Source organism: Pseudophryne corroboree, chromosome 2 (genome assembly GCF_028390025.1).
Source record: "Pseudophryne corroboree isolate aPseCor3 chromosome 2, aPseCor3.hap2, whole genome shotgun sequence".
In the NCBI taxonomy this organism is placed as follows: domain Eukaryota; kingdom Metazoa; phylum Chordata; class Amphibia; order Anura; family Myobatrachidae; genus Pseudophryne; species Pseudophryne corroboree.
In genome coordinates this window covers 468083039-468102078 of record NC_086445.1, presented here as the reverse complement: position 1 = coordinate 468102078, position 19040 = coordinate 468083039, and the positions used below count along the sequence as shown (strand labels likewise).

The following is a 19040-nucleotide window of genomic DNA, read 5'->3' as shown; positions in this document are numbered from 1 at the left end:
CTCGTACGAATGTGTCCCCAATATCCCTTATGGATTCTAAAGAAAATAGGATTTTAAATGCCTACTGGTAAATCTTTTTCTCGTAGTCCATAAGGGATATTGGGCACCCGCCTCTGTGCGGTGACTTTCTGCACGTTCTCTGTTATATGGTTACCTGTTCAGCTGTTCTTGCCAGCCGTTGCTGATTGTTGTATGTTAGTGGTGTGCTGGTGTGTAAATCTCACCACTCGTTATGTTCCTTCTTTCAAGTATGTCCTTTCTCCTTCGGGCACTGTTTTACCTATAACTGCCTGTGGTAGGAGGCATAGATGGGAGGAGCCAGCACACCCAGGTTAAGAAATTTAAAGTGCACTGGCTCCTTTGTCTCCCCAATATCCCTTATGAACTACGTGAAAAAAATTTACTGGTAGGTATTTAAAATCCTATTTTCCTTTTGAGAACCTGGAGGTCCTGCTGAGTCTTAATAAAAGTGGGATATTGGGGATTATAAGTAGAAACGGACCCTGCATGTTACACGGTCGGCATTATATAGTTTTATCTGCTGTCTAGAAGACCTGCTAAATATGTTTTCATTGTTTTAAAAAAAAGTTTGTATTTTTCAGGGAGTTCTTCTGTTTTATCCTTTTTGTTTTTAAGATATTTTGAACAGCACTGTAGTACATTTAGTCAACTATCACGTGACTTTCATTGCAGCTGCCTGTTCCTGTTGAATCTGTTGAAGAGATGCTGGATGATGTTAGGCAAACTCTTGGAGAAGTTTGTGAAGAACATAGCCCACATGTCAGAGATGCACAGTCCTTCATGTCATCTTCTGCTATAAAGCACTCAACTCCTTCTCCATCAAAGTTCTCTATATCGCCTGGCAAAACATCAAAGGTACTCCATTTTGCTTGGGGAAACTGCAGCAGTGATATGGTTTCAGCTTTGCATAATAAAGCCATATCTGGGTCCTCACCGCCATGCAGCCTAATTTTAATATAAGAGTGGTATTAATAGGAATCTTCCAGTTGGTAGGATTGCTTAAGTAATGATAAAGCTGAATATTTATCGTATATAAAACCCTTTATGAGGTCTAAGAACACTGTACGCTATCTACGTATGAAGTACCGTAAGGGTACGCACGTTGCGTAACAATCGCTTAGCCGTGGTCGAGACGCTCAAGCGTCACTTTCGCTCACGGCCAAGAGATCACAGGTAGGCACGCTATTGGCTGCTGACTAACGTAATGGTTCACTATAGTGTAACGGACGCTGTATCGGGAGCGGGCTGCTCGAGCGATACAGACGCTCACGAGAATACGCTGTTGGTATCGGGCACACTTATAGGTGAGCGACTACCGTAATGCTACGCTATCAGCGTAGCGGACGCTCGAGACCACGAGGAGATCACGAGCGGCGCTGACGCTCACAACGTTAAACCTTTATATCTAAACCATAAACAATGAAATATGCTGTAAAACCTTAGTGTAGAGATAGGGTGTAGATGCAACCTAGTGTAACCTTATTAACTTAAAAGCTGTTTGAGCGTCACCGACGCTCTGAGAATACTAGACACTATAAGAAATACACAGATACCTGGGCTTAGGGTCCAACGCCTAATATATATTTTGAATGATATACTTGCAAAAGAATTAATACAAATACAAATCATACACTACAATATAACATAGACTACCTAACCAGATAACTACACAGGAAATATAATACAATTACTATTTAAGAGAAAATAAGAGAGAAAGAGGGGAGAGAGAGAGAGAGAAATTGGCCCACAATAACAAGAAGATCAATATAGTTGCGGAGAAAACTTACGCACAAGGGGAAACGATCGCATGCGCCTCGATATCCAGCTCCCGATTATCAGCAATGAGAACCGTTGAAGAGAGTGAACTGGATATGGTCGGCCTGCCTATTTATGCCCCACACACAATGCAATTCAATGGTCCCTACAATCTCATTGTTCATTGGACACAGGAATTCGGCTTCGCATTATAACAAAAGGTCATAGGTTGATTCATACAGGTGGGCTGTGACTGCTTCCAACTGTTCAGGTGGGTGGGACACTGAGTTTCCCGCCGCATGACTAAATAAGAACAAATAATAGTAAATGGACATAAACTTCTTATGTCCATAACTATTCGCACGAGCGATTAATCCGCTCCAAACCAACACCGGAATATTGCTATTTAAATACTCTTCCGATGGGTACCAAACACCACTGTATGACCCCTGTTAGACCCTTCGTACAATACAAAGAGGGATCTCTGTTCAGGAACATGCTATGTTAACTAAACTTTCAGAATCTATCAAAGGGACCATGATCTACAAAATACATTATATAGTGAAAATATGTAACGATTGAGTCGCACGCTACGATCACATAAACTCTACCGTAAATACGCATACCGTGCGCCTGCGGGTGCCCGCGACTGTGAGTATGCGCACGTACGGGAGAGCGCACGCATGCGCAGCACGGACCTGTGTGAGGTGCAAATATGGTAGTGTGCATAGAGATATTTTTCTGACTTTGACAGTCCACCCTTTGGCAGTCAACAATAACTGCCACCTTCTAAAACATTTCAAAAGAGAAAAATATATGTCAGGGGTTAATACATTTACATGGTTGGGTAGGGGAGGAGAGGAGAAGGTAGGAAAAGGGTATGACCTAGTGAGATAGCAGAAGCATGTGTGTATGAGTCCATGTTTGGGGGGTCATGTATCATCGTGCCGTACGTGTGGTACATCAAGCTTCGAGGTATTGCGAAGTATACATTTGAATTCCTTCTTATCCCGTGGTACGGGTCTGTGGATGGGCTGTCAAACTTTACCGAGCTCTTTTCGGCTTTGGTTGTAACAAAATGGGGGAGCACATTTTAGTTGATGATACATGAATGGGGGAGATATGTGATTGCTGATATCTGTGCCTGTATTCCCTATCGACTATGTGTGTCATTTACCTGAGGGTTGTAGAAATGAAGAAAAGACATAATTACGGTAAATGCGGTGGTATTCTATGTCAGGTAAATGTACATTCGTCGATTGAGGTCTTGTTTGATGTCTGTTGAATGCAGTCTTCTTTGTGCTTTTGCCCATAAGGTGCGAGCAAAAGCTGTCAATGTCCATAGATTTACAAAAGTGTTGGGCTAGCGTAATTTTAAAATTTCTAGGGAAACTGGGGATCCATGGCATAGTTCATCAAAAATCTGTGTATCAGGTTGTCAAAACTTCTTCTTTAATCTCTCTGTTGTCTGTATATATCGGCTCATCAAATTCCTCGTCCAAGTGGGTCTTTTTTACCTTGGAGGAAACGGAAAAACAGGTGAAAGAAACGGACCGTAGAAATCGCATTTTCATCACATCATTGTTTCTACATTTGGGTCATAAATCAAGTCCATTGGAATTACAGTTTCCTCACTCCTTAAACTCATTACCTTAGTACGACGATTGCACCTCATTAAAGCCTGACCGCATCTAAATATCAAACCAATCGTTATGATAACACCTAAGATACATAGGAGAAACTTCCCAATATCCATTATGACTCCTTGAGCCCAGTCTCCTAAACCAGAGAACCAATTTCGCGGGTTCAACCATGACACCCAACCAGTCAGCTCATTACCTACAGCAGCAAGAGTGAGATTGTGTCTCCTGCGAAATTCCCACTTCAGTTGGAGAATATCGTCCATCTTTTGGTCTATGACCTCGACCGGGTCCTCGGTGCTATTCGTAATATATGTGCAACATTTCACGCCGTATTGTGTTGCCAGTGTGACACAATATCCGCCTGTCACTGCTGTGAGGTAATTAAGAACCATTCTATGCTGTACCAGTTCTGTTTTATAAGCCTGAAGTTCTCTTCCGGTATACCTAAACGTGTCATCATACATTTCAGTGATATTATCTAACAAATTGGCGAGCGCAGATATGTATTTATAATTCAACACTCCTCTGGCGGTGCGAGTGATGTCTAACGCGATTAGAAACTGAATCCCGGTGGATTCATGGATCATGTCAGAGGCCGGATGCTCTGTTCTTTCTATCAGGTGCCGTTTAACTACGTGCTCGTAATGGGTGTGAGTATAAGGAGTTTGGGCAACACGGTGTATGTCTTTCATTTTGTCATGTGATACAGTCATTACTTCAGGCAGTACTTTTCCAATATAACACAATCCTTCAGAGTTTGGGGCAAGCCACTTATACGCCTTTCTCCCGCATATGAAATATGCATCATCGGGGAGAACATATGGGACGGAGTAGGACATAACCATATTACACACCTTCCATGTGAAATCTCCTAACCCTAATTCTTCCATCTGCTTAGTACACGTATCAGGTTGTATGATATGTGCACAGTATCCTGGTGATACCTCTCCGACTCTCGTAATCCTATTTCCTAAGGTATATCTATACCGGAAAGATTTTCCTCTACTGGCTATGTGGCGTATAAGCTCTGTATCTGTAGGCATTCTATCTGCTCTATGCGAAAAGGTCATGGTCTGATTACTCCATGACACTTCCCAATTTCCCGGCTTTCGGGGATTGGAGATGTTAAAACATAATAGGGACCTATCCACATGGTATTGGTGGAGCTTCAAACTAGGAGGGCTGGAGATATTAAACCTCCTGTCCACCGGTCTCCCACCACTTAACTCAAGTACCTCCCCTAACGTTAAAGGAAATGGTACTAGCCCCGATTTGCTATGACCTTGAGGTACTTGAGAGCATACCCAACAATCTGTTTTATTTAACACACTACCCACTAAGGAGTGATAGTCACTCAATGGATGCCGGTCCATATGGATATTAAAACTGGATTGGCATTTCTTTATGCACCCATCCTCAATGACATTGTTACAGAGCCGACAGATACAGTTTTCTTCAGCTAACAATCCTTCACAATTCCTTCTATGGTCAATGCTATCGGATCGTTTTCTGATACTCTCCTTTGCTTGTTGATTATGTTGTTCTTGGAAAACTACGCCTCCATCTCTGTCATCAGAACCCATTCCAGAACCTCTCTCGACCTCCATGGTACTCTCGCCGGAACAGACTGCTCTGGTCAACATCATGGTCAACAGGAAAATCCGGATCACAGTCTCTTGGGGCAAGTCCATCTTGTAGGAGGAAACGGAGAAGAATGAGAAGGGGGAAAAAATAATTTGAAGGAGAGGGGATGGGAAGTTGGAGAAAAACAATAAAAGGGAACAGGGGATCGACAACTGCTTTTGGTCTTGTGATTTTCAATGCTCAGGTGCCGCCTTAATCCTCCTGGAACAGACACTCCAGTGATACAACCTCTACCGTCTGTTCCTTATCACGGGACCTCTCTGGATCAGCAACCTTTTTACAGTGGGACGAATGAACCCAAGTCTCTCTCTCAGCAACCTTCAATGCTGTAGTGCTAGTCAATAAGACCTGGTATGGTCCTTCCCATCTGTCAATAAGGCAACCTGAGCGTAGAAAATTCCGTATCATTACATAATCCCCAGGTTCAATGTCATGGCAATTACTATCTGGTAAATCAGGAATCACTATCTTCAGATTATCATTTTGATTCCTTAACTGTTTACTCATGTTAATCAAGTATTTTACAGTCACTTCATTGTTACACTTCAAATCATCCTGAGGGTTAATCATAACATGCGGTTGTCGACCAAACAAGATTTCAAAGGGAGACAGATTAAGAGGGGACCTGGGAGTGGTTCTGATGCTGTACAGTACAATGGGTAAAGCTTCTGGCCATGTCAATCCTGTCTCTGCCATCACTTTACTCAGTTTATTTTTAATAGTGCTGTTCACTCTTTCCACTTTCGCACTCGCCTGTGGACGGTATGGAGTGTGCAGCTTGCTATCAATTCCCATCAGTTTACACATTCCTTGAAAGACATCACCTGTAAAATGGGTACCCCTATCACTTTCGATAATTCTAGGGATACCATATCTACATACAAATTCCTGCACAATTTTCTTAGCAGTAAACATAGCGGTATTTGTGGCCGCTGGAAATGCTTCGACCCAATTTGAAAAAACATCTATACAAACAAGTACATATTTCAAATTTCGACAAGGGGGTAATTGAATAAAGTCAATCTGTATTACCTGGAAAGGGCCGCCGGCAGGTGGGATATGAGATGGTTCTGTAGGTATTGCCTTTCCGATGTTCTTTCTCAGACAGGTAAGGCATGACATTGTCCTTTTACTCGCATGAGAAGAAAATCCTGGGGCACACCAATATGCTCTTACCAACTTGCACATCCCTTCCTTGCCCAGATGAGTCAGCCCGTGAGCTGCCTCAGCTAAGCATGGAAGGTATGCTTTGGGGGCCACTGGTTTACCGTGTCCATCCGTCCAGAGTCCTGAGGACTCCTGACCATATCCCTTTGCCTTCCAGACTGCCCTTTCCTGTGTGGAACACAAATTTTGCATCTCACACTTCTGTGTGTTGATGGTATTAAATACCATCAGTTGTGTGGTGTCTGTCTGTCTGGGGGTAGCAGCTGCTAATTTAGCAGCTTCGTCTGCTCGGCTGTTACCAAGTGATACTGGGTCTTGGCTATATGTGTGTGCTTTACATTTGATAACAGCCACTCTGTCGGGTTCCTGTATCGCTGTTAGAAGCCTTTTTATGTGAGCTGCATGCGCTACCGGTGTACCAGCTGCCGTCATGAAATTTCTGAGGCGCCATAGGGCTCCGAAATCATGGACTACCCCGAATGCGTACCTAGAGTCGGTGTAGATATTGGCTGATTTGCCCTTAGCCAATTCACATGCTCTGGTTAGGGTGACCAGTTCAGCAACCTGGGCTGAGTGAGGTGGGCCTAGCGGTTCCGCTTCTATGGTGCCTTGGTCATCTACGACTGCGTATCCAGTACACAAGTCTCCCGAGTCTGACTGTCTATGACAACTACCGTCCGTGTAGAACGTAAGTTCTACATCTTCCAGTGGGTTGTCACTGATGTCAGGCCTTGCGGTGAAATTTTGGGTCAAATATTCCATACAATCATGAGTGTCTTCCTTTGTGTTAAATTCTCCTTCCCCACCACTCTCATCCTCCACCCTTTGTGCCTGTCCAGGCACACCTGGGAGATATGTTGCAGGATTTAATGCACTGCATCTCCTTATGGTGATGTTTACGGGGGCCATTAGTGCCAATTCCCATCTTGTAAACCGCGCTGATGAGACGTGTCTGGTTTGTGCAGAATTTAACAAGGCTGACACTGCATGTGGTGTATGAATTGTGAGGTTGTGACCTAGCACGACGTCTTCGCTTTTCGTTACTAGCAATGCTATCGCAGCAACGCTTCGCAAGCATGTGGGGAGGGATCGCGCTACCGTATCTAGCTGAGCGCTGTAATATGCTACCGGCCTGCTGGCATCACCGTGCTTTTGGGTTAGTACGCCTGCCGCGCAACCAGCACTTTCTGTTCCGTATAGTTCAAAGGGTTTCCCATAGTCAGGCATACCTAATGCTGGTGCCTGCGTTAGGCACTGTTTAAGTCTCTCAAATGCTGTCTTAGACTCGTCTGTATGCGAAATCCGATCAGGTTTGTTTGAGGAGACCATCTCCTGCAAGGGTAACGCTAGGATGGAAAACCCTGGGATCCAGTTACGGCAATACCCACACATTCCTAAAAATGTTCTGATCTGTTGCTGGGTTTGTGGCAGAGTCATGTCTCTAATTGCTTGAATTCTATCAGCGGTCAGGTGTCTCAGTCCTTGTGTTAGACAGTGTCCCAAATATTTTACCTTAGTTTGGCATAATTGCAACTTGTCTTTGGAAACCTTGTGTCCTGTGTCTGAAAGATGAAACAGGAGCTGTTTCGTATCCTTCAGGGATGCTTCCAATGAATCAGAACACAGTAGTAGATCATCCACGTACTGTATTAATACTGATCCACTCACTGGTTGGAAAGACTGTAAACAATCATGCAAAGCCTGAGAAAATATACTTGGGCTATCTATGAATCCTTGTGGTAATCGAGTCCATGTGTATTGGACTCCTCTGTATGTAAATGCAAACAAATATTGACTGTCAGGGTGCAGAGGTACCGAAAAGAAAGCGGAGCAGAGGTCAATAACAGTGAAAAATTTCGCAGTGGGAGGGATTTGCATTAGGATGACAGCTGGATTTGGCACTACGGGGAACTGACTCTCAACTATTTTGTTAATCCCCCTTAGATCCTGCACTAGCCGGTAACCCCTCCCCCCACTCTTTTTAACAGGGAAGATGGGACTATTGGCAGTGCTGGACGTTCTTACCAGAATGCCCTGTTGTAGCAAGCGCTCTATTACGGGATACACTCCTAACTCCACCTCTGGCTTCAGAGGGTACTGTGGGATTTTTGGAGCTATCCTACCATCTTTTACTTGTACAACTACCGGAGCTACGTTTGCCATTAATCCAGTGTCCTGTCCATCTTTAGTCCAAAGTGACTCTGGTATCTGAGATGTAATTTCTTCTACTTGGGAGGGAGTCCTATTTGTCATAATGGTATGTGACATTAATTTTGACGGGGAGTCTAACATGTCTCGCACTTCCTGAGCGTGATTCTCAGGTATGTCCAAGAATACACCTTCAGGAGTGCAATAAATGATGCACCCCATTTTACACAGTAAGTCTCTTCCCAGGAGATTAGTCGGTGCCGATGCAGCCAGCAAAAAGGAATGCTTGGTATGTAAAGGCCCTACTGTAATCTCGGCTGGTTTGCTAACAGGGTAGTGCTGGACTACTCCCGTTACCCCTATGGCTGGAATTGTCTTACCAGTGGTTCTCATGCCCACTGTCGAATTTATCACTGATTTGGCCGCCCCTGTGTCTACAAGAAAGTTTAATGATTTACCAGCTACATTGATTGCAATTTCTGGTTCACTTCCAAGACTTGCAATCAATTTTACTGGCTGCAGATTACAGGTATGGCCACACCCCTATTGGGTATGGTGACCTCCCTGAATCCCGCTGGCAGCAACTACTTGTGATGGAGTTAATTGGGAGCTACCAGAGGCTTGCCAGTCTCTGTTCGGGGGGTATCTTTTTGTTTCCCCTGTATGTGGCTCATAACTCCGTTTCTGCGGACCTTGCTCCCAATGTCGTGTGTCGTGTCGTTGTCTAGGGGGTTGGTATGAGTTTCGTGAATTCTTCATTCTACAATCTCGTGCCATGTGTCCCTGTTTATGACAAGAATAACAAGTAACCACACTTGACTTACCCACAGGGTTTGGTGATATAAACAAAGGCTGCCTTGTGGTCAGGGCCTGTATACTTACTGACATTAATTTATCACCTTGTTGTTCCCTGTGTCTGGTGATGTTCCTATCATGATCAATAGCAGCCTCTCTCAAAGTAGCCACAGACAGACCTCGCCAACATGGTTGTGTGGTCTGTACCCTAGTCTTCAATGACTCTTTTAAACCATCCATCAGTACCGATACTGCTACTTCTCGATGGTTTGTTTGTTTTAATGTCCTCTATGCCTGTGTATTTTGCCATTTCTGATAATGCTCTGTGAAAATACTCTGCAGCTGTTTCTGACTCCTTCTGTTTAATGGAGAATATTTTGTTCCATTTAACTACGGCTGGGAAATACTCTTTTAACTGTAAGCTTATTCTTTTTACATTGTCTTTGTTGTACACATCTGTAAGAGGTACATCCTGATCTAATCCACAGTCAGCTAAAAATTGAGCTGCGTCGACATTGGAGGGTAAACATGCTCTCAGCAATATCTGCCAGTCTTTGTTATTGGGCTCTAACGTGTTACCTAGGTCTCTGATGTATTTTTGGCTGGCAACTAAGTCTTTTCTAGGGTCAGGGAATTCCGACACTATGGTCCTTAATTCCATTCGGGAAAATGGGCTGTACATGGCAATGTTCCTAACAGGAGTGACTCCTGAAGTGTCTGTTTTCCCATTTGGAACTACTATTACCTTAACAGGATTAACTCTAACAACCTCATCCTGTGTAGATTCTACAGGCTGTGGTGAAATAGTTTCAGCATAGTGTATGGTGCCGTACTTACCCGTTGATACGACCTCACCTATCCCTCCGCTAGGAGCTTTCGTTACTAATCTCGGGGGTTGAGCTGTGCCTACTGTGGTCTCTGCTATGGTGGCTGCTAGAGAGAGCGCTGAAATTGTTGCCGATTCGTCCTCTTGATCACACTCCTGAGGAAAGTTCAAAACAGGGTACAACTTGCACGGGTTAATACTTGCATTGGTTAATTGGTTAACATTATCTTTAACATTTACACAGTTGCTAAGTGTTTGTGTGTTACACCTTAGTGCGTCATTCTCCGCAACCAATTTCTCTCCTGTTATGTATGGTGGCGGTGGGGCCGTGGCTATCAGTTTTCTGATCGAGCCAGATCCCGCCGCCTGAGCCAATCCTCTCTGTATGTCACCCTCCTGTTGCCACAACTGTAAATAATCATAATGCTTGATTCGTCTCTTGGTTGATTTAATGAGACATATCCTTCTCCTTAAATTCGTTAACACTTCTGTGCTGAAGCTACCTACTCTTGGGAATTTCTCCCCGTCATGTACCGTCATTCTCTCCCATTCATCACATAAAGCTTCTGTGTGACTTCCGTATTTCTCACACATTACGTATCTTGCCGACCCGACTGGTCGGTTCACTGAATCAACCCGAACCGAGGTTGATCGCCCCCTACCTGAACAAGTGGCCCCCATAGTTCGAAGGTGTTGCTTTATTCAACCAACCCTTACGCAAACCAAAATGTTCAAAATAGGCTGACGGTGGCGGTTTACCGAGTACCCCACTCACTCGCCCACGCCGACCAATACGACCTGATCACACCGATATGGTGCTGGCGTACTCGACCTAGGGCCCCTGCGACCTGAACCTCTATTTACTGGAACCTGTGAGGGTGATCCGAAGAACACTTACTCTTTCCAGTAACTATTGGTTGTTGGATAGTTCCTGAGTGAGCAGCGAACCTCCCTTAAAATAAAAAAAAATTACACAAATCACGTTAGAATGTACAAATAGCGTTTATGACCTTCGTACACAAATAGTACCGGTCAGGTTTACTAATGCACACAATTACGTGCGGTACAATCGTTCAGCACATAAGCAACTAATCTTATGTACGGAGCGACCAGTGGAATCGAAAATTGCGGCTGCGAATTCCTTCAGCCAGAGCTTGTATGGCCTATATGGGTGTTGCACCAACCCTTTCTTGGTGTTGTGCCTGTGGACTGTATAGCGGACTTCCTTGTCTGCTGTACCTGAACCTGCTGGTCTGCTATGACCTCCTGGTCTGTTACAGTATGACCTCCTGGTCTGCTACACTCTAATGCTCAAATTGTATGTTTTAACCAGGGATGCCTCCCTAGCCACCATGTACCTCACGAAAACTCGACTTTTCTTGTGGTTCAACCTAAAAAATTGTAAAAACACTCACTCACCACATATACACTTTTGTTTCTATTTCTATTTCTGCGCAGAAATTTTCTTTAGACCAGACGTGTTACAAATTAGGAGAAGGATCTATTAATTTAAATTTTGAATGTTAAAATAAATTTGCGCGATTTATCGCCTTGCGTTATTTACCGCGTTGCGCTATTTATCGCGTTGGAAAAAAAAATTGACACTTGTGATTTGAGTTACGTGGGCGTACTTGTACGCTCCGTTGCGTAATATACGCTGCGTGCGTCGGCCCTTGGATTGCGTACACAAGTCTCAGTCCTTTGTTAGAGACACGTGTACGCAAAGCAAAGATCCACCGTAACACAATTTATACGTTTATCGATGTAGATGATCCTTTATCATCTACCACGCACCACACTGACTTCGCCTTGTCTCCCAGGCACAGCTGTGTGTTTGTCTATACTTTAACTATATTACCTTTACTCTTAAACTATTAAAATAGCGGCAAATCTCTCTCAGCACGTTTATCAATTATAAAAAGGCAAACAGAAGAGTGATATACGAAAATACACAAATGAAAAAGAAATGCAGATATATATGTGCGTGCGTGTGTACGCAGGACAGAAAAATAAACGGTTTTAAATGAGACTATCGTTTTGTTCTTACCTCCGGTCCCGGATTCCTTCAGCACCCTTTACTAAGAGAAGCAGACGCTTATCCAAACAGCACTACGAGGAATATGATCTCCCGCCCTTTGCTGCTGGATAATGTCTGCTGAAATTACCTAGTGCAGATATGTGAAGGACGGGCGAGCCGCCAATTGATAAAGCTGAATATTTATCGTATATAAAACCCTTTATGAGGTCTAAGAACACTGTACGCTATCTACGTATGAAGTACCGTAAGGGTACGCACGTTGCGTAACAATCGCTTAGCCGTGGTCGAGACGCTCAAGCGTCACTTTCGCTCACGGCCAAGAGATCACAGGCAGGCACGCTATTGGCTGCTGACTAACGTAATGGTTCACTATAGCGTAACGGACGCTGTATCGGGAGCGGGCTGCTCGAGCGATACAGACGCTCACGAGAATACGCTGTTGGTATCGGGCACACTTATAGGTGAGCGACTACCGTAATGCTACGCTATCAGCGTAGCGGACGCTCGAGACCACGAGGAGATCACGAGCGGCGCTGACGCTCACAACGTTAAACCTTTATATCTAAACCATAAACAATGAAATATGCTGTAAAACCTTAGTGTAGAGATAGGGTGTAGATGCAACCTAGTGTAACCTTATTAACTTAAAAGCTGTTTGAGCGTCACCGACGCTCTGAGAATACTAGACACTATAAGAAATACACAGATACCTGGGCTTAGGGTCCAACGCCTAATATATATATATTTTGAATGATATACTTGCAAAAGAATTAATACAAATACAAATCATACACTACAATATAACATAGACTACCTAACCAGATAACTACACAGGAAATATAATACAATTACTATTTAAGAGAAAATAAGAGAGAAAGAGGGGAGAGAGAGAAATTGGCCCACAATAACAAGAAGATCAATATAGTTGCGGAGAAAACTTACGCACAAGGGGAAACGATCGCATGCGCCTCGATATCCAGCTCCCGATTATCAGCAATGAGAACCGTTGAAGAGAGTGAACTGGATATGGTCGGCCTGCCTATTTATGCCCCACACACAATGCAATTCAATGGTCCCTACAATCTCATTGTTCATTGGACACAGGAATTCGGCTTCGCATTATAACAAAAGGTCATAGGTTGATTCATACAGGTGGGCTGTGACTGCTTCCAACTGTTCAGGTGGGTGGGACACTGAGTTTCCCACCGCATGACTAAATAAGAACAAATAATAGTAAATGGACATAAACTTCTTATGTCCATAACTATTCGCACGAGCGATTAATCCGCTCCAAACCAACACCGGAATATTGCTATTTAAATACTCTTCCGATGGGTACCAAACACCACTGTATGACCCCTGTTAGACCCTTCGTACAATACAAAGAGGGATCTCTCTGTTCAGGAACATGCTATGTTAACTAAACTTTCAGAATCTATCAAAGGGACCATGATCTACAAAATACATTATATAGTGAAAATATGTAACGATTGAGTCGCACGCTACGATCACATAAACTCTACCGTAAATACGCATACCGTGCGCCTGCGGGTGCCCGCGACTGTGAGTATGCGCACGTACGGGAGAGCGCACGCATGCGCAGCACGGACCTGTGTGAGGTGCAAATATGGTAGTGTGCATAGAGATATTTTTCTGACTTTGACAGTCCACCCTTTGGCAGTCAACAATAACTGCCACCTTCTAAAACATTTCAAAAGAGAAAAATATATGTCAGGGGTTAATACATTTACATGGTTGGGTAGGGGAGGAGAGGAGAAGGTAGGAAAAGGGTATGACCTAGTGAGATAGCAGAAGCATGTGTGTATGAGTCCATGTTTGGGGGGTCATGTATCATCGTGCCGTACGTGTGGTACATCAAGCTTCGAGGTATTGCGAAGTATACATTTGAATTCCTTCTTATCCCGTGGTACGGGTCTGTGGATGGGCTGTCAAACTTTACCGAGCTCTTTTCGGCTTTGGTTGTAACAAAATGGGGGAGCACATTTTAGTTGATGATACATGAATGGGGGAGATATGTGATTGCTGATATCTGTGCCTGTATTCCCTATCGACTATGTGTGTCATTTACCTGAGGGTTGTAGAAATGAAGAAAAGACATAATTACGGTAAATGCGGTGGTATTCTATGTCAGGTAAATGTACATTCGTCGATTGAGGTCTTGTTTGATGTCTGTTGAATGCAGTCTTCTTTGTGCTTTTGCCCATAAGGTGCGAGCAAAAGCTGTCAATGTCCATAGATTTACAAAAGTGTTGGGCTAGCGTAATTTTAAAATTTCTAGGGAAACTGGGGATCCATGGCATAGTTCATCAAAAATCTGTGTATCAGGTTGTCAAAACTTCTTCTTTAATCTCTCTGTTGTCTGTATATATCGGCTCATCAAATTCCTCGTCCAAGTGGGTCTTTTTTACCTTGGAGGAAACGGAAAAACAGGTGAAAGAAACGGACCGTAGAAATCGCATTTTCATCACATCATTGTTTCTACATTTGGGTCATAAATCAAGTCCATTGGAATTACAGTTTCCTCACTCCTTAAACTCATTACCTTAGTACGACGATTGCACCTCATTAAAGCCTGACCGCATCTAAATATCAAACCAATCGTTATGATAACACCTAAGATACATAGGAGAAACTTCCCAATATCCATTATGACTCCTTGAGCCCAGTCTCCTAAACCAGAGAACCAATTTCGCGGGTTCAACAATGACACCCAACCAGTCAGCTCATTACCTACAGCAGCAAGAGTGAGATTGTGTCTCCTGCGAAATTCCCACTTCAGTTGGAGAATATCGTCCATCTTTTGGTCTATGACCTCGACCGGGTCCTCGGTGCTATTCGTAATATATGTGCAACATTTCACGCCGTATTGTGTTGCCAGTGTGACACAATATCCGCCTGTCACTGCTGTGAGGTAATTAAGAACCATTCTATGCTGTACCAGTTCTGTTTTATAAGCCTGAAGTTCTCTTCCGGTATACCTAAACGTGTCATCATACATTTCAGTGATATTATCTAACAAATTGGCGAGCGCAGATATGTATTTATAATTCAACACTCCTCTGGCGGTGCGAGTGATGTCTAACGCGATTAGAAACTGAATCCCGGTGGATTCATGGATCATGTCAGAGGCCGGATGCTCTGTTCTTTCTATCAGGTGCCGTTTAACTACGTGCTCGTAATGGGTGTGAGTATAAGGAGTTTGGGCAACACGGTGTATGTCTTTCATTTTGTCATGTGATACAGTCATTACTTCAGGCAGTACTTTTCCAATATAACACAATCCTTCAGAGTTTGGGGCAAGCCACTTATACGCCTTTCTCCCGCATATGAAATATGCATCATCGGGGAGAACATATGGGACGGAGTAGGACATAACCATATTACACACCTTCCATGTGAAATCTCCTAACCCTAATTCTTCCATCTGCTTAGTACACGTATCAGGTTGTATGATATGTGCACAGTATCCTGGTGATACCTCTCCGACTCTCGTAATCCTATTTCCTAAGGTATATCTATACCGGAAAGATTTTCCTCTACTGGCTATGTGGCGTATAAGCTCTGTATCTGTAGGCATTCTATCTGCTCTATGCGAAAAGGTCATGGTCTGATTACTCCATGACACTTCCCAATTTCCCGGCTTTCGGGGATTGGAGATGTTAAAACATAATAGGGACCTATCCACATGGTATTGGTGGAGCTTCAAACTAGGAGGGCTGGAGATATTAAACCTCCTGTCCACCGGTCTCCCACCACTTAACTCAAGTACCTCCCCTAACGTTAAAGGAAATGGTACTAGCCCCGATTTGCTATGACCTTGAGGTACTTGAGAGCATACCCAACAATCTGTTTTATTTAACACACTACCCACTAAGGAGTGATAGTCACTCAATGGATGCCGGTCCATATGGATATTAAAACTGGATTGGCATTTCTTTATGCACCCATCCTCAATGACATTGTTACAGAGCCGACAGATACAGTTTTCTTCAGCTAACAATCCTTCACAATTCCTTCTATGGTCAATGCTATCGGATCGTTTTCTGATACTCTCCTTTGCTTGTTGATTATGTTGTTCTTGGAAAACTACGCCTCCATCTCTGTCATCAGAACCCATTCCAGAACCTCTCTCGACCTCCATGGTACTCTCGCCGGAACAGACTGCTCTGGTCAACATCATGGTCAACAGGAAAATCCGGATCACAGTCTCTTGGGGCAAGTCCATCTTGTAGGAGGAAACGGAGAAGAATGAGAAGGGGGAAAAAATAATTTGAAGGAGAGGGGATGGGAAGTTGGAGAAAAACAATAAAAGGGAACAGGGGATCGACAACTGCTTTTGGTCTTGTGATTTTCAATGCTCAGGTGCCGCCTTAATCCTCCTGGAACAGACACTCCAGTGATACAACCTCTACCGTCTGTTCCTTATCACGGGACCTCTCTGGATCAGCAACCTTTTTACAGTGGGACGAATGAACCCAAGTCTCTCTCTCAGCAACCTTCAATGCTGTAGTGCTAGTCAATAAGACCTGGTATGGTCCTTCCCATCTGTCAATAAGGCAACCTGAGCGTAGAAAATTCCGTATCATTACATAATCCCCAGGTTCAATGTCATGACAATTACTATCTGGTAAATCAGGAATCACTATCTTCAGATTATCATTTTGATTCCTTAACTGTTTACTCATGTTAATCAAGTATTTTACAGTCACTTCATTGTTACACTTCAAATCATCCTGAGGGTTAATCATAACATGCGGTTGTCGACCAAACAAGATTTCAAAGGGAGACAGATTAAGAGGGGACCTGGGAGTGGTTCTGATGCTGTACAGTACAATGGGTAAAGCTTCTGGCCATGTCAATCCTGTCTCTGCCATCACTTTACTCAGTTTATTTTTAATAGTGCTGTTCACTCTTTCCACTTTCGCACTCGCCTGTGGACGGTATGGAGTGTGCAGCTTGCTATCAATTCCCATCAGTTTACACATTCCTTGAAAGACATCACCTGTAAAATGGGTACCCCTATCACTTTCGATAATTCTAGGGATACCATATCTACATACAAATTCCTGCACAATTTTCTTAGCAGTAAACATAGCGGTATTTGTGGCCGCTGGAAATGCTTCGACCCAATTTGAAAAAACATCTATACAAACAAGTACATATTTCAAATTTCGACAAGGGGGTAATTGAATAAAGTCAATCTGTATTACCTGGAAAGGGCCGCCGGCAGGTGGGATATGAGATGGTTCTGTAGGTATTGCCTTTCCGATGTTCTTTCTCAGACAGGTAAGGCATGACATTGCCCTTTTACTCGCATGAGAAGAAAATCCTGGGGCACACCAATATGCTCTTACCAACTTGCACATCCCTTCCTTGCCCAGATGAGTCAGCCCGTGAGCTGCCTCAGCTAAGCATGGAAGGTATGCTTTGGGGGCCACTGGTTTACCGTGTCCATCCGTCCAGAGTCCTGAGGACTCCTGACCATATCCCTTTGCCTTCCAGACTGCCCTTTCCTGTGTGGAACACAAATTTTGCATCTCACACTTCTGTGTGTTGATGGTATTAAATACCATCAGTTGTGTGGTGTCTGTCTGTCTGGGGGTAGCAGCTGCTAATTTAGCAGCTTCGTCTGCTCGGCTGTTACCAAGTGATACTGGGTCTTGGCTATATGTGTGTGCTTTACATTTGATAACAGCCACTCTGTCGGGTTCCTGTATCGCTGTTAGAAGCCTTTTTATGTGAGCTGCATGCGCTACCGGTGTACCAGCTGCCGTCATGAAATTTCTGAGGCGCCATAGGGCTCCGAAATCATGGACTACCCCGAATGCGTACCTAGAGTCGGTGTAGATATTGGCTGATTTGCCCTTAGCCAATTCACATGCTCTGGTTAGGGCGACCAGTTCAGCAACCTGGGCTGAGTGAGGTGGGCCTAGCGGTTCCGCTTCTATGGTGCCTTGGTCATCTACGACTGCGTATCCAGTACACAAGTCTCCCGAGTCTGACTGTCTATGACAACTACCGTCCGTGTAGAACGTAAGTTCTACATCTTCCAGTGGGTTGTCACTGATGTCAGGCCTTGCGGTGAAATTTTGGGTCAAATATTCCATACAATCATGAGTGTCTTCCTTTGTGTTAAATTCTCCTTCCCCACCACTCTCATCCTCCACCCTTTGTGCCTGTCCAGGCACACCTGGGAGATATGTTGCAGGATTTAATGCACTGCATCTCCTTATGGTGATGTTTACGGGGGCCATTAGTGCCAATTCCCATCTTGTAAACCGCGCTGATGAGACGTGTCTGGTTTGTGCAGAATTTAACAAGGCTGACACTGCATGTGGTGTATGAATTGTGAGGTTGTGACCTAGCACGACGTCTTCGCTTTTCGTTACTAGCAATGCTATCGCAGCAACGCTTCGCAAGCATGTGGGGAGGGATCGCGCTACCGTATCTAGCTGAGCGCTGTAATATGCTACCGGCCTGCTGGCATCACCGTGCTTTTGGGTTAGTACGCCTGCCGCGCAACCAGCACTTTCTGTTCCGTATAGTTCAAAGGGTTTCCCATAGTCAGGCATACCTAATGCTGGTGCCTGCGTTAGGCACTGTTTAAGTTTCTCAAATGCTGTCTTAGACTCGTCTGTATGCGAAATCCGATCAGGTTTGTTTGAGGAGACCATCTCCTGCAAGGGTAACGCTAGGATGGAAAACCCTGGGATCCAGTTACGGCAATACCCACACATTCCTAAAAATGTTCTGATCTGTTGCTGGGTTTGTGGCAGAGTCATGTCTCTAATTGCTTGAATTCTATGGGGTATATGCAATAGCGGGCGAATTGCAAAAAAAGGCGAATTCCGGAACGTTTTCGCCTCAAAAAATCAATTCGCCTATGCAGTGCAGTACTTTTTCGCAAAAAAACGGCCCGTCAAAATTCGCCTTTTCTCAATTCGCCTTTTTCCGCATTCGCCTTTTCTGCAATGGTACAGAT

The 19040-nt window shown here is 44.1% G+C and overlaps 1 protein-coding gene across 1 annotated transcript in view; it reads left to right on the top strand.

Moving 5' to 3' along the window:
- Positions 1-19040, top strand: part of LOC135028869 (E3 SUMO-protein ligase RanBP2-like) — a 306830-nt gene that overhangs the window by 144697 nt on the left and 143093 nt on the right. The window contains exon 16 of the mRNA XM_063953806.1: positions 694-876. Within this exon, the coding sequence (XP_063809876.1) occupies positions 694-876 (183 nt within the window). The remainder of the gene's footprint in view (positions 1-693; positions 877-19040) is intronic.